The 14,207-nt window shown below is 39.5% G+C and overlaps 1 protein-coding gene across 1 annotated transcript in view; it reads left to right on the top strand.

Annotated features, from left to right (window-relative positions):
• jade2 (jade family PHD finger 2) overlaps positions 1-14,207 on the top strand; it is a 201,167-nt gene that overhangs the window by 111,052 nt on the left and 75,908 nt on the right. The window contains 4 exon segments of the mRNA XM_034099362.1: positions 1,714-1,925; positions 6,498-6,665; positions 11,003-11,119; positions 13,581-14,072. Coding sequence (XP_033955253.1) covers positions 1,714-1,925; positions 6,498-6,665; positions 11,003-11,119; positions 13,581-14,072 — 989 coding nt within the window.

Below are 14,207 nucleotides of genomic sequence, written 5' to 3' on the forward strand. Positions count from 1 at the left end.
CACCACTCAGTATTGAGCTTCATGGCCTTATAATGCATTCAATAAAAGGGATAAAGGAACATAATGCATGGACAATATGCAGGATGAATGCATTCGAACATACTGAAAAGTATAGAAAGATATTCAGTCAATGTGCCTGTCTTTTGTCTGTGTGTTTGATACAATGTTGCTTTCAGACAGATAAGTGCAGTCCTGACTAAATACACACAATGATAAATGTCCATGTGCGCACAGCTTTATACGTACGCACATGGAAACAAGATAAATATGAAACAAATACACTATGAGTACACAAACATTTAAAATCACACAAGTATTTTCATTTGAATGAAAGTTTGTGTTGATGGCTAGATTCAAAAGTAATGTATACAAAAATAAAGGTGACCCACCACTTCAATATCTTCAGAAAGGTTTATTTTACATTTCCATAATAACTTGGAAATAGTCTCTTCTTTTTTGTTAAACAGCAGCTCCAATGATACATAACCCTGTTGGCACAGAGATGCTGAATTACCAGGAAAAAAGGATTTTACTTTTTTGGGTTGTAAAGGGATTGAGTGACATAAATAATAGATATAGACACAGGACGCTCAGCTCCACTTTAAAAAACCTCCCAACTGACTGCAGAATCCTTCAAATAAATCAATAAGTAATCCTCAACTGCAGATTCTACGCCAGCAGAAGTGTATTTATGGCTTCTAATAGAATACAGGCGGTAGGCAACAAGAGGCAAGTCGAAAAACTATTGTAAATACTAAATCTAAGAATTATCACCTAAATTAATTGTTTGGGAAAGTCTCCATTAACGGCATTTAATCAAGATTTTTTTTTTCCACTGTTTTGAACTGTTATCCAATAAATCACTTTTATTATTTATTTTTTTCTAAATAAAAGTGGCCTGCTGTTACCAATTGTGTATAATGATTGTAATACCGTTGCATGTAATGAGATAATAGCGTTCCACATCTGTTTGCCACCGTCCAGTTTACTTTACTGGTACGGTACGTCGGTACCTACAATACTTTATCTTTTATGAGAATGAAAGAATCGCAGGTTAAATCAGTTTCCATCAACTATTTAGCAGCCTCAGAGCAAGGCATTACTTTGAGATGCAAATGGAGCAGGAATAGTAATGCTAATGCCGACACATATTGGCACAGTGAACTGAGCTGTTGGCAAGGAGGTTTCATCACTAATAAGGTTGTTTTTGGCTCTGTTTGTATATGGGCTAGTAGTGACGGAGCACTACATAAGAGTCCACTGAAACTCCACTCACTCCAACACATCCTGGGCACATCTTATCCAAAGCTGGCTACCATAAAACAGTCACTGACCTGTGTGATGAGTACATATGAAGAAATCTGCAAGCATTTACAATTTAAAGACGTGCTTTAGCAACAATAACTGAAATGTGGTCACTTGGCTCTCTTAATTTGAGCTTCCTATAAGTAGCTTCCTATTTTTGTTATCCTTGTCGATAACAAAAGCTCAAAAATACTTCAGAGTTTTGACCCTGTAACTGAGCACTTTTAATTGGTCTGTAAAGGCTCTGAGTATTTTCTCCATAACTTATCTCTCTCATTAGAGGTCATATATCAACCTCATATCAACCAATCAAATACACAACTCCTTTTCCTCATACTCCACCCCAGTTTTCTAATTGAGTTTGAGAGGATGAACAAAAATAAATCACGTTTTACTTTCTGTCCCCAGCATTACCAGAGCTAGACGAGCTGACAATGGAGTGTGTCCTGGTGGAGCTGGAGAGCATCTGCGAGGAGAAGATGCGGCAGGCCATCGAGGCGGAGGAAGGCCTGGGCATCGAGTATGACGAGGACGTGGTGTGTGACGTCTGCCGCTCGCCAGAGGGAGAGGACGGCAACGAGATGGTGTTCTGTGACAAGTGCAACGTCTGCGTCCATCAGGTCAGAAACTAAGCAGCTTATCAATCCAATTCAAATAGCTTCATTAGCATGACCATAATGACATACAGTATTTCCAAATCTTTCTACAACTGTGACATCTATACATTAATAAACATTTGACATTTTTGAACAAATGCAAGAATAACAGGTTTTCTTTGCAACAAAAACACTATACTTTTTGAACATGGACTAGAACAATTAATAATACGTTTTATACAATGGCGACATCCATACATAAATATACATTTGAAATGTACTGAAAAACGTATAACATTCATAACAAATGCAAGAATACCATGTTTTATTTAAAAGGAAAATATACTTTTTGAACATGGACTAGAACAATTCATTAAATAAAAGATATGTATCTCTCTGTTCAAGCATTTCTGTGAATATATTTGTAAGTGTTTTTTTGGCTTTAAAACAATATTTTTACAGAAGAAGGTAATCACTCTTGGGGGAATGAACAGGTGAAGGTCTTTGAACAACCTTGATTTTGTACTTCACGTTTTTCCCCTGAAGGGGAAAAACGTGAAGTACAAAATCAAGGTTGTTCAAAGAGAAGGTTTTGCTGTTCTCCTCAGAGTGATGCCCTCACATATTTTACTCATATTTTTCTCCCTCTGGCTTAATTTATCATCTGCCTGAAAGTACATGTTGCAATTTCAGAACTGCTACCTGTGACACCCTGAGGCTGCTGCTGTGTTTGTTACACTGACACAGTGTTAATTATTCTGTCGGCCCCGTTGACACTAACACACCTTCAGTGTGTCATCAGACTGCCTCTGCCTCCCTGCTGTCCAACTGCAGACCAAATATATGATGTTATTCTGTCACAAAGAAATGTTCTCACAATGTGGAAAAAAACCTGTATGTGGAATAGAAGTAAATTATTTAGAAAAAGAGGGAAAACAGGATAACTGTAATCCCATATAGTGATAATTATTTATTTCATGCATTCAATAGGATGACACAAACATCATGCTTTGTTGTGTTGCTCTTTGAGTAGTCCATCAATTCCTGAATTTAATTAGCAAAAATATCAGTACAAATGTTATATTGTGTATTTATAAAACGGACAAGTCAAATCAAGCAATCTGATTGGTTCTTAGCCGTGATATACTGAGCGTATACCACGGGTAGAATTGTAAGTTACTTTTCACAACAAGTCAGTATCCCTCGGCGTCTGAGGAAAACAGTATACCGTTGGGCTTCATAATGGAACAAGAAAGCAGCGGAGAAGTAACGGGGCAGAAACCCTCCTTTTTACGCAGCGGTCCAGACATAGACATCAAACGGCAAAACATATTCAGTGTGCAGTTCCTTTGGCATTAGGGCAGGGATATCTAGATACTTTCCAAGGTTTGACATAATGAATTGTGCTACTTTTAAAGCAAGCAACGATGTTTTCAAATCTGTAATCAAAGAGGTTCGCAAAACCGCTATCGACCAATCAGATTGCTTGATTTGACTTGTCAGTTTTATAAATATATTTACATTTCTTCCGTTACGAAACGCACTTACAAAGCATAAGATGGAAACATTTAAGATTAACTTCGACCTCCGGGGGGTCTTACTATGGAGGAGTGGATTGAGGAGTGCCTATCTCCAGAAAAAAAAAGCACCTAAACGACGACATGCAGAGCTACGTGAAGAGCAGGTAGACCAACTGGAGAAGTGCCACCATTCAAAAGCTTTCTGATGTGGGTCTTGAAACAAAGCAGAGAAATTATGACCGTTAGTGGCCACAGGTGCGAAAGCTCTCGCCAGAGCTACTGGAAGCCGAATCTCGGGGACCGGAGAAAGTGGAGCAATATTCTCACCACGCCAAGCAACAGCCGAGAACAACCAACCTATACAAGTAACCACGTAAGCCATGCTACTGATGCTGGACAGTTTTTCAGTGGGTGCACAATAAACGGCAACATACAAATGAATGTAAATAAATAGCCAAATAATGGATCAATGCTCTCTGTCTAATATGTTCGCTAGCTGTTAGTGTTGTTGCATAGCAACCACCTCGCACTATGTTTCGTGCAGAAGGCAACAGAGGGACTATTTTATTTTGAACATCATTATTTACTAATAAAAACTATATAAGTGTGTATTTTTCTTTCATATTGCCACACTTGGTAACCGTTTTCGTGAGCTATTGCTTAAATATACAGTATATTGGAAGCAGTGCACTGTTCTATAGTGCCTCTCCACAGAGCAGTTTGTGTTAAGTAGAAGAAGAAGTAACATTTAGGTGTGATGGAAACAACATTTAGAGCAGATAAAGAAGTAGTTGCCCCCCGAGAGTATTCAGGAATATTATCGCTTTTATAGAGCAAACACATTCAGCAATGCTTCTTTAGTAAGGCTTTCTTTTTAACCTTCAGCCGGTAACAAACAGGGCTTGGTTAAAGGAGTAATTTAAAGGTTTGATCAATAAAACCTTAGATCAATCAAGTCCTTTTACTGCTTTTGATGAAGATGGAGTCTTTGAAGTCTTGTTTTCTCCTAGTTTCAGTGCGAAGATCCTTTTTCTATCATATTATCTTCTAATAACTGAGGATGAATTTTACTTTTCAGTAGTAAAACATGTGATGGCCTTCTTCTGTGGAGTATGGTGACAGATTACAAATCTGAGATCAGGCTTTTTTGCAGCACTTAGTTCTGAAGTGTGTTGATGCTTCAGGATGCTTGGCCATGAAAATTAATTTGGGACTCTGCTAGGGGTGGGCGATATTGAAAAATATATTATCACGATATTTTTCAAGCAGTATCACGATAGACGATATATATATCACGATATTTTTTCATGTCGGTTATTATAGTTATTTTTCAAGTTACTTAACGGTACAAGCACCTACAAGGTAACAGAAACTAAAACAAAAAGGAGTAACAGACCAAAATGGCATTTCAAGCTGGTTTTATTTCTGAAATGAATCCCTGAATGAACAATTCAACATTTTGATATGGCTTCAAGGCACAGTTTCTCAGTATAAAAATTAACTTTCTGAGGTAGCAGTGAACATCAATAAACATGAAAAGGAGGGTAAAACATAACTAAGTAAAACATAAAACATCAATGAGGAAAAGTCAGTGCCAAACAATTAAAATGTAAACTTTAGACTTGAAGTGCAATAAATACTTTAGCATAACTGAAGGGAAAAGTTTTTTTGTTTTTGTTTTTTTTATCACGATAGATACGATATCTCTGAAAGAGCATATCGTGGAGACCTAATATCGTCACGACGATATATATCGTCATATCGCCCACCCCTAGACTCAGCTACAAGTTTGATTTGAGTCCTTAGAAATAAGATTTGATAGATCTGACACAGAGGTTGTAATAATGGATCAAAAAGAAGTGGTGAACACGATTCACTTCTCAGAGAAAAGGCACTTGGATACAGTAAATTATACCTCACAAAAAAAACGATCCTCTCTTCCTGACCCTGGGCATTGGATCTTATCAAATATAATTCGGTGTGCTAATATGTTGGCGTCAAAACCTTAATGCCACCCTATTGTTTGGGCGGAAGGGCAAATGGGTGGAGCGCTGATGACACAATGACCTGCTGTGATTTTAAAACAACACCAAGTGGCATTTTGAAAATGTTGAGAGAAAAGTTTGGGCAGCTAGAGAGGTCATGTATTTTTTGAGTGTGTGTGTTTATGGAGAAGCATTGAGCATTAGCTTTAAGGAGCTGTATGTTGAGGCAAAAGCAGAAAGAAGACTTGGTTTTCCATGTGAGAATTTGCGGATTTGATATGATAAAAGAAAGAAGCAGCGGCATACTGTAATTGCTTTTTAAGATGCAGCAACCACTGAAAGTACACTGTTTCCAAAATATAAAAAGTATTCTGACATGAACACTAGACGCTGGGGTGGCCTTGTGGTGTAGCTGGTTAAAATCACATCTGGGTGCAAATGCAGCCTGTTTTAAATCATCTCTCTCCAGTCTGGCTCCTGAAGTAGCAAAAAATGGTGAAAGCCATATGTATTTTTGAACAGATTAGCTAGAAGTGATACATTTGACTTTTTTCGTGCTGCTTCTTAGCCTCCAAAAATACATTATGCATAAACTCTGAGTCTCCTGATAGTATGGCCTTTAAAAGCATGGCACAAGCTACACATTGGATCTCAAAGGCTAGAGCTTCATTGCTTTCAGTTTATGAAAACAAATTTTTAAACAAGAAATCAATAGAGAAACAGTAATGAAGGTGATCACAGTTAAAGTGACTGTAATAGCTGCACACATTTTCATGCATTGACTGCAAGGTACGAACACTTCCACCACTATGGGTTTCATCATGCAAAAACGTCACCTGGCTCTGTCCAAAGTTAATACAATCTGCTCACTAGCACATTTAAAGAGCAACAATTATAATGTTGTATTTTGTTTGTTAATAAGTATCATTTTGAACAGATTAGATTTAGTTACAGACGGAGCCTGGCTTTCCCCAAGTATCAACCTATTTCCCAAGGAAGATACATTTAGAAAACTATAAAACTTCTCTAAAATCTTCTCAATATTTGTTCTTCTTCTCTAACTCTTTCTCTTTCCTCTCTCCGTGTCCCAGGCGTGTTATGGCATCCTGAAGGTGCCCCAGGGGAACTGGTTGTGTCGGACCTGCGCTCTGGGCGTTCAGCCCAAATGTCTGCTCTGCCCCAAGAGGGGGGGGGCCCTCAAGCCCACCCGCAGTGGAACCAAGTGGGTCCACGTCAGCTGTGCCTTATGGATCCCTGAGGTGAGACCGGAGCAGAGGCAGGGGGGTCAAAAAGATCCAGATATAGTACGGTAGCTGTTCCACTTTCCGTTTGCCTGAGTGCTTAAGGTAGCTGTTTCTACTTTTTATGTTTAACTGGTGTAGGACTTCTTGAATCAAAGATAGACCTGCAGGTGTTTTGTGTTTATGATCTCAATCACTCAACCCACTCAGGAGACTAAAGCTCTCCCCTTCGTGCCTGCACTTTTACCTGTCAAGGTTGATATTGAATACTTTTTGAAAAATAGTATTCTAAAAAAACATAGATTTTAAATTGAGAAGAGAGGATTCCTTGTGTCCTTGGATGTAATGAAAGTCGACCATGAATAATAAATCAAATGCGTTATTTTTAATATCATTATATTTATTTATGCTAGATTTAGTTCATTACTAGCTTCTATGTACAGTTCCTGGGCAGGTACGCACAGATCAGTCATCACCATTCCATAGTCTCTTTCGCATTAAATACAACCACATTCATCTAGTACATATACACTATAAAATGTAAGTTTATTACAATAAAAAAAAAAAAACTTTATATCCACAGTGACTGTAGAGTAAATGTCTTTCCTAAATCTTTCCTTTGTTAGCTCAGTGGAGTCAGCAACTACCTGAACATGAAGAGGTCGACTACTGTGTGTGTGGGTGTTACAAATAGTGCGTCAAAATAAGCGACTACACGTTTAAAGATGGTGAATCACAACCACCTGCAAGACTGTGCGGTGTTTGACGATGGGGACCCACACAGTGCTTATTTTTACTTTTATTGTTTAAACTAAACTTAACTTTGGCTTTTTCTCTTCCTCACCCTCATCCCTTTCGGAGGATGCTCAGCTTTTATTGCACAATCTTTCAGGGACAGTTTTCTTCTCCACCATTTGCATCAACAGAAAGATTCTGTAACCTCCCACTCATCTTCCTAGAAGTGTACACACCTTACATATTTCTTCAATCTTTATACTAAGGAAAGAAAATCTCTCGCACGTTATGTACGCTTTAAACACAAGTACTGTACAAACAGTTTGGTTGCTCTTTTATGTAATGGAATTATGAACTGTTCCTTAAGATGTTAGTAGGAACATGACGGGTGAAATAGTTGGCACAAATGTGTTAATATGAACCAGTAAGTCATGGGTTATTATATTCGTCTAAAAAGTATTTCATAAGATAATTGATTTCTCAAGCTTGTGACACTAATTTAACATTTGTCCAGTAGAAAAGGTGTCTGATAATTTGACAACAAATGACCTTGATTTTGGTTGTGTGCACTTTAAATGGAAGTGAATTGCAACAATAGATGAAACCTGGATTTTGAGGAATAGGTCCACCTTTCTGTTTTTCTCACCTGGGTTTTTGTGTTTACAGTAAATGCTTTGAATACTTCATGAAGCTTCTTCAGTATAAACATCAATCCCGCAATCAGTCTGTAGATAAATGTAGATTGATTTATGAGGAATCTGTTTGTCAAGCATGTAGCCAAGCAGCACCTGATGTGTCTTGATGACACCTTTTGGAGAAGTCTCATCTGAGAGCTCCGAAGATGCAGCTAATTTCAGCGGATGTGCTTCATGCCTTGCGCACACCTTTAAACTGTTACGACAGTCAGTCATGCGTCTTCAGCCTATTCATCAACACACTCCAGCAGCAGATTCCTCAGTAATAGAGAGACTTTTGGCAGCACAAACCTTCTACTTTAATTGCCTTCTGTCACCCTTGATTGGGCTAATTGTTTTCGTTGCTCCGTTCGCTTTTGTTTTCTCTTCCTACCGTGGAGGGAGGAAAAAAAGATAATTTGCATGTCTGTGCTGTACGCACATTTGTGCATACACGTTTGTGTGCTCGCATGAGCTAAAGAGGCGTTAATAGTAGACATCCACGCAAATAAACACACGCATGCACAAACACAACACACACAGTTTTTGTGAATATGGTGGGAGTGGACATTTCCAGTTAAACACTGTGTGTCAAAGCTGGATTGGATACATGTTTATGTGTGAAGATGTGTGTGTAAGTGTGTGTGCCTCCAAAAATTATAGCCCCCCTGCGGTGCTGTGTGTATGTCTTCTGGTCTCTGCCTTCAAACCCTAGAGAGAGGACCCTCTTCAAACGGCTCTTCACCACACACACACACACACACACACACACACACACACACACACACACACACACACACACACACACACATTTGCAAAGATTCCAAAACCCTCTTATAAAAGGCCTTTTTTCAACACTGTAAATGTCCCCCTTTTCCACTGAAGTGATTTCAAATGTTCAATCTACTGGCTTTGAAATGTGAAGTAATTGAGGCTAAAATATGGTCATTGGGGATTGAGCATGTTAAAGGGATGAATGATACACAAACACGGACCACTACAACCTTGACTTTTTGAGTATTGACCAACACAAGAGGAAAAAAAACGGAGGAATGGTGTAAAATGCAACCTCTTTGTGTGTCTGTGTGCGTGTGTGGGGACAAACATTCAATCAATTAACCACAGCTTTCAAAAAGTGAAAATCCTTTAGCCAGTGATCGCTTCACACATCAGCTGTATAAAAGAGGCGAACATTGAAGGTGTCAGCTGCGGCATCATTGTCTGAATTGCACTTTATATTGACAACCTCAATGGAGTGAAAATGTACCCTTACTCAGATCGAGTGTGCTGCACAAAATACATCAATAATAACAGAAAGGCCTTGTGCTTGTTCTGTGGATGAGCAGACAAGAGGAGGGAAATAAAATCAGATATAAGAACAAGTGGACGAGGAAAGGGACGGACATGAACCACGGAAATCCGTCGTCAGCTTGCTAATGCGAGCGTGAAGGACAAGGAAAGTGGGCAATGCCACAAATATGGGATTAAGTGGATGTGAAAGTGGTGGAATGGTTTGTGGAAAGAAATGGGCAGCGGAGGAAGGAAGGAAGAAATGGCACTTGGGTTCTGAGTGCTCTCCACTCTTTCCTGCATGGCGGGTTGGCACAGGTCAATGACTTTTTCGTTGTTTTTGGTGGAGAAGGGTTTGGGGCCAATGCTTCTCTGAATAGGCCGCTCAGAGAGAGTTAGTCTCACTGGGCTTTGCCATCTTTACAATTTCTCCGGGGAGCACAGGTGTCCAGGCTCCGGGTCCAAGAAAAGACCTTCCAAATTGAGATTTTGAAATTGGGAGACACTGACAAAATGATTATTCAAGCTTCAATTAGTTGGTTATTATCAATCAGTGAAGACCAACGTTAAATGTAGGTTTTGTGCTGAATAAAAAATGGGTGAAGCATAATCTCCAGCTGGTTAGTCATTATGATATTTTGATATGTTAACAAATTATTATTAATGAATTAAGTGCTTGACAAATACCACCTTGAATTGTATTTATTAATATTTTTGGCCTACAAAATGGTGAAATACCTCACACATGTTTCTCATAAACCCAGTAATATGTCTCCAAATGGTTATTTTTCCCACAAACTGATCCAAATCTAAAGATATTAATTTAAAGTGGACCTATCATGCTATATTTGAATAATATAGTGTAGGGCCATACCTATATAAAACATGTCTGTGAAGTTTTTTATCTTCAAAATACCAAACAGATCATGCATTTTAGCCATGCCCCATTTCGCTCTATTTGCTCTTTTTTAGCCCTGTTTTTGCAAGGGCTGATTCTGCTTTTGTGGCAGACTACAGCGCCACTTACAGGCCTGGCATATGTACTACAGCGTCTCCAGCGCTTTCGAGCGGCAATGGCCGTGGCTGTCTCCTCCTGATAGGTGGAGAGTTGCCCATATAGGCGGAGATCCCCGTTTCTGACAGAACAATTTCAAATCTGGATCAGTCTGTGTCAGCTCCGTTGCAGCCCCGTTTTTAGAGATTTGGGTATGGAGGAAGAGAGAGAGGGTTGTGTTTTCTGACACTTGGTGAGTTCCCTGACACACCGGGGACACATATTCATGTATAAAAGACGTACAAAAGTGCATTTTGCATGATAGGTCCCCTTTAATTAATTTTACACTATAAAGGAGAAAAGCAGCTAATCCTCACATTTAAAAAGCTGAAACCAAATGATGTTTGTGATTTTGCTTGATTAATTAGTACAATTATTTATTGTTAAATCTTTTATTTTCGGGAAATGTACAATAGATGGAATAATTAATTAAGCCACTATTCATTTCGGCAGTAAAATATATTAATATAAAAATGCTATGATACTAAATCGAATGTTATTATGATAAGTTTGAACCAATGCCTTAATTTCCTCACAATGTTGATTGTTTAATTGGTTATCACATGGTGCTTTGTATGTGTGTTTTTACCTGTCCTCTGTAGGTGAGTATAGGCTGTCCGGAGAAGATGGAGCCCATTACCAAGGTGTCCCATATCCCCGCCAGCCGCTGGGCTCTGTCCTGCAGCCTGTGTCGAGAACACACAGGGACTTGCATACAGGTATGGCAGATAAGCACTTAAAACGCATCACCAGTGATTCATGTTGTTATAATGGGACCTAAGTGTCTTAAAATTAGACAAAAAATAAGAAAAATTCAATTAATCAAGTTGGGTTACTACATTTGTATTTGTAACTCATTTTTTCATTTTTAATCATGCTCAAAACCTTACTTACTAAATAAATGTGTTGCTTACATTCGACATCCACTTTAACAACATGATGAAGCTTAAAAAAAAGGTTAAAACGTTGGGTTAAGCCTTCAGCTTGTTATTGTTGGATTAGCATACAAACAGTTTGAAAAATAATAAATATTGAACATTTGCACAATTCAATCTCGTATCCGAATGATTAGTTTTTGGACATGCTACTTTCATGTTTCAATGTGGCTCTAAAGGCTGTGGTTTAATATCAAGAGCCATATTGTGTTTATATTATCCCTGCTTTTCATTATGTTTCTTCTTCTTCATCTTATCATAATTTCATTCTTAATGCCATGTAAATGCTCAATGTATATCATGTGGAGGTTGTGTTGGAATGAAAACCAGCTTGAATGAAAGTTGTGAAAGTTTGAATCAGTTTCAATATGAGACCTTTACATCCTAAAATAACTGATATATTCTGAACAGATGTGCACTTTGAAAAAAGCCTTACAGGAACACACACAAAGTACTTGACGTACAGTGTAGCACACACGTGCTTGCAAAATTGTTTAGCATTATAAATCCAGCGCACTCACGCACACACCCTCTCACATAAAATGTATCTCAACTCAGATCATCGTAGTTCTTAGCCTCCCGCCGGGCGCGTGTGGATCCGTTTGAACCGGGCACCTCTTTAACATGCTGCTGAGTACGCAAACAAACCCCCGCTGACACACTAACACTAACCCACTTTACAGCTATTAGCTTACAGACCATTCAGCTTTAAAAGTGCCCTCAAGGTGAACCAGATTTCTAAGTCCCTATGCTAGCTGTATTTGCATGTGTGCTGGATGTATATGAATGCGTGTGTCCAGATGCTTGTTTGGGCAGCACTGAGGATGTATGCTCTCACAGTATTGATGCAAGATCCTTGCAAGTCCTTGAGCCAGTGTTACCCGTAGGGAGAGTCTCTCCCCTGTTGCTGTGGCGAGAGGCAGGCGGCTGTAACACACTCACTGATCAGCTACGGCCTCACACACAAGGCAGAAACACAGTGCTAATGAGCAGCACTGATTTAACGCTAAATGTTGGGACAAGTATGAAAAAGCCAATCAGCTTAAAGCATTCTTAAAGGTCTTGGGAGAATGAAAAGGATACAAATATGTAAACGGAGTTGGCTTTCTGTTTATATCAGAATTAATCTTGTTTCTGTGTCTTCTTTGCAGTTTTCAAAGAAGATGGCAGCTATTTAGATTCAAATACCTGAAATAGGGTAAAAAAAAACATACTGTAGCTAAAACGAGAAGGTTATGGTAGTTGCTACAATTGTTTTTAAATACTCTTTTATAGTCTTAATTTATAAATGTATATATCATTTTAATTTTTTGGGAACGTTTGGAAATGTATTAAGGTCTAATGCCAGTCTAGTTTGCATAATACCATTTCTTTATCAGGAAGTAGTTCCTACTAAAGGTTATCTTAACAAGATAAGAAATAACTAGTGTGTACTAGTATGTACAGAAAAGGGAGTAAGGAAAGGTTGTTTGTGAACACAGAAGTTGTTTTCCTGACTGAGTCAGAAGTATCAGTCAGGTTTTTTGTCACCACGCTCATAAACAACACAGTAAATACAGTCACCATTCCACTGAATGCTGAACTCCATCATCCACCTGCACACACACTTACCAGCACAAACATTGACAAATGTGCACATACTGTATATGCACACAGTGACAGCAACACACAGCCACAAGGGCTCACACACAACATCACACCATGCCCGGAGGGACTCAGTGGGAGGCCGCCTCTTAGTATGACCTGTAATGGATAGCACTGAGAAAAACACACACACACACACACACACACACACACACACACACACACACACACACACACACACACACCCCCCCCCCCCGCCCCAAGTTACCCAAATGTCAGCAGAAATGTAGGAACCATGTTTGTTTTGACTGGGCTTGTCTCTTTCTGCTTTAATGCACTTGTACTGGAACCTTGATAACACAAGAAATTGACCGAAAATGACACTTTAAAACAAGTTGTTGTGACAGAGTGTCTGTGAAATTGAGGAAGAAACTGTGAAGTGGCTCTAAGATAAAGAGTTTGTTCACTATCAAGCATTTCTATCTGCTTGTCTCTTTACAGAACCACATAATTACCTTACTCAAATGGGATCTCTACTTCCCTGCTCTCATTTAGCTCCCTACATTCTGCCTCTTTATCATCTCCCATCCACTGTCTTATACTACCTTTATTTTTCTGTCTCTGATCTTAGTTATACTTTCTCTCTTTCTTCCTCTCCCAGTGCTGCATGCCCTCCTGTATCGTGGCCTTCCATGTGACGTGCGCCTTCGACCACGGCCTGGAGATGAGGACGATCCTGGCAGAAAACGACGAGGTTCGCTTCAAGTCCTTCTGCCTTGAGCACAGCTGCACCGCCAGCAACAGTTCAACCTCCAACAGCTTCTCCAGTCTGGCCAGTGTGAGCCTAGGAACCCACAGCACCAGTTCCTCCTTGATCAACGGAGCAGTCGCAGCAGCCAGACCTGACTGGACCAACCCAGTTATCAGTTCTGAGCTCCGGCCGGACCATCAGCATCTACCAAACATCGGTAGCGACCCGGAGCAGAGGTCAGTTTTGTATCCGATGTTTGCGTCAGAGCGAGCTGAGCGGGAACAGCTGGAGAGGGAGAAAGTGAGCAAGAGGAAACAGAAGCTGCAGGAGCTGGAGGATGAGTTTTACCAACTGGTGGAGCCCGGGGAGGTGGCCGAAAACCTGGGGCTGCCCGTCTCCCAGGTATGTTAAGCCATGGAACTGAAATACTGTAGGGCTGCTAGAACGATTTATTTTCTAGATTACTAGAACATTTCAGAAAATTGTCAAAAAATGTTAAACCAAATTTCTCAAAGTGACGTTTTGTTTTGCCAGTCC

The sequence above is a fragment of the Pseudochaenichthys georgianus genome, chromosome 14 (genome assembly GCF_902827115.2).
Source record: "Pseudochaenichthys georgianus chromosome 14, fPseGeo1.2, whole genome shotgun sequence".
NCBI lineage: Eukaryota > Metazoa > Chordata > Actinopteri > Perciformes > Channichthyidae > Pseudochaenichthys > Pseudochaenichthys georgianus.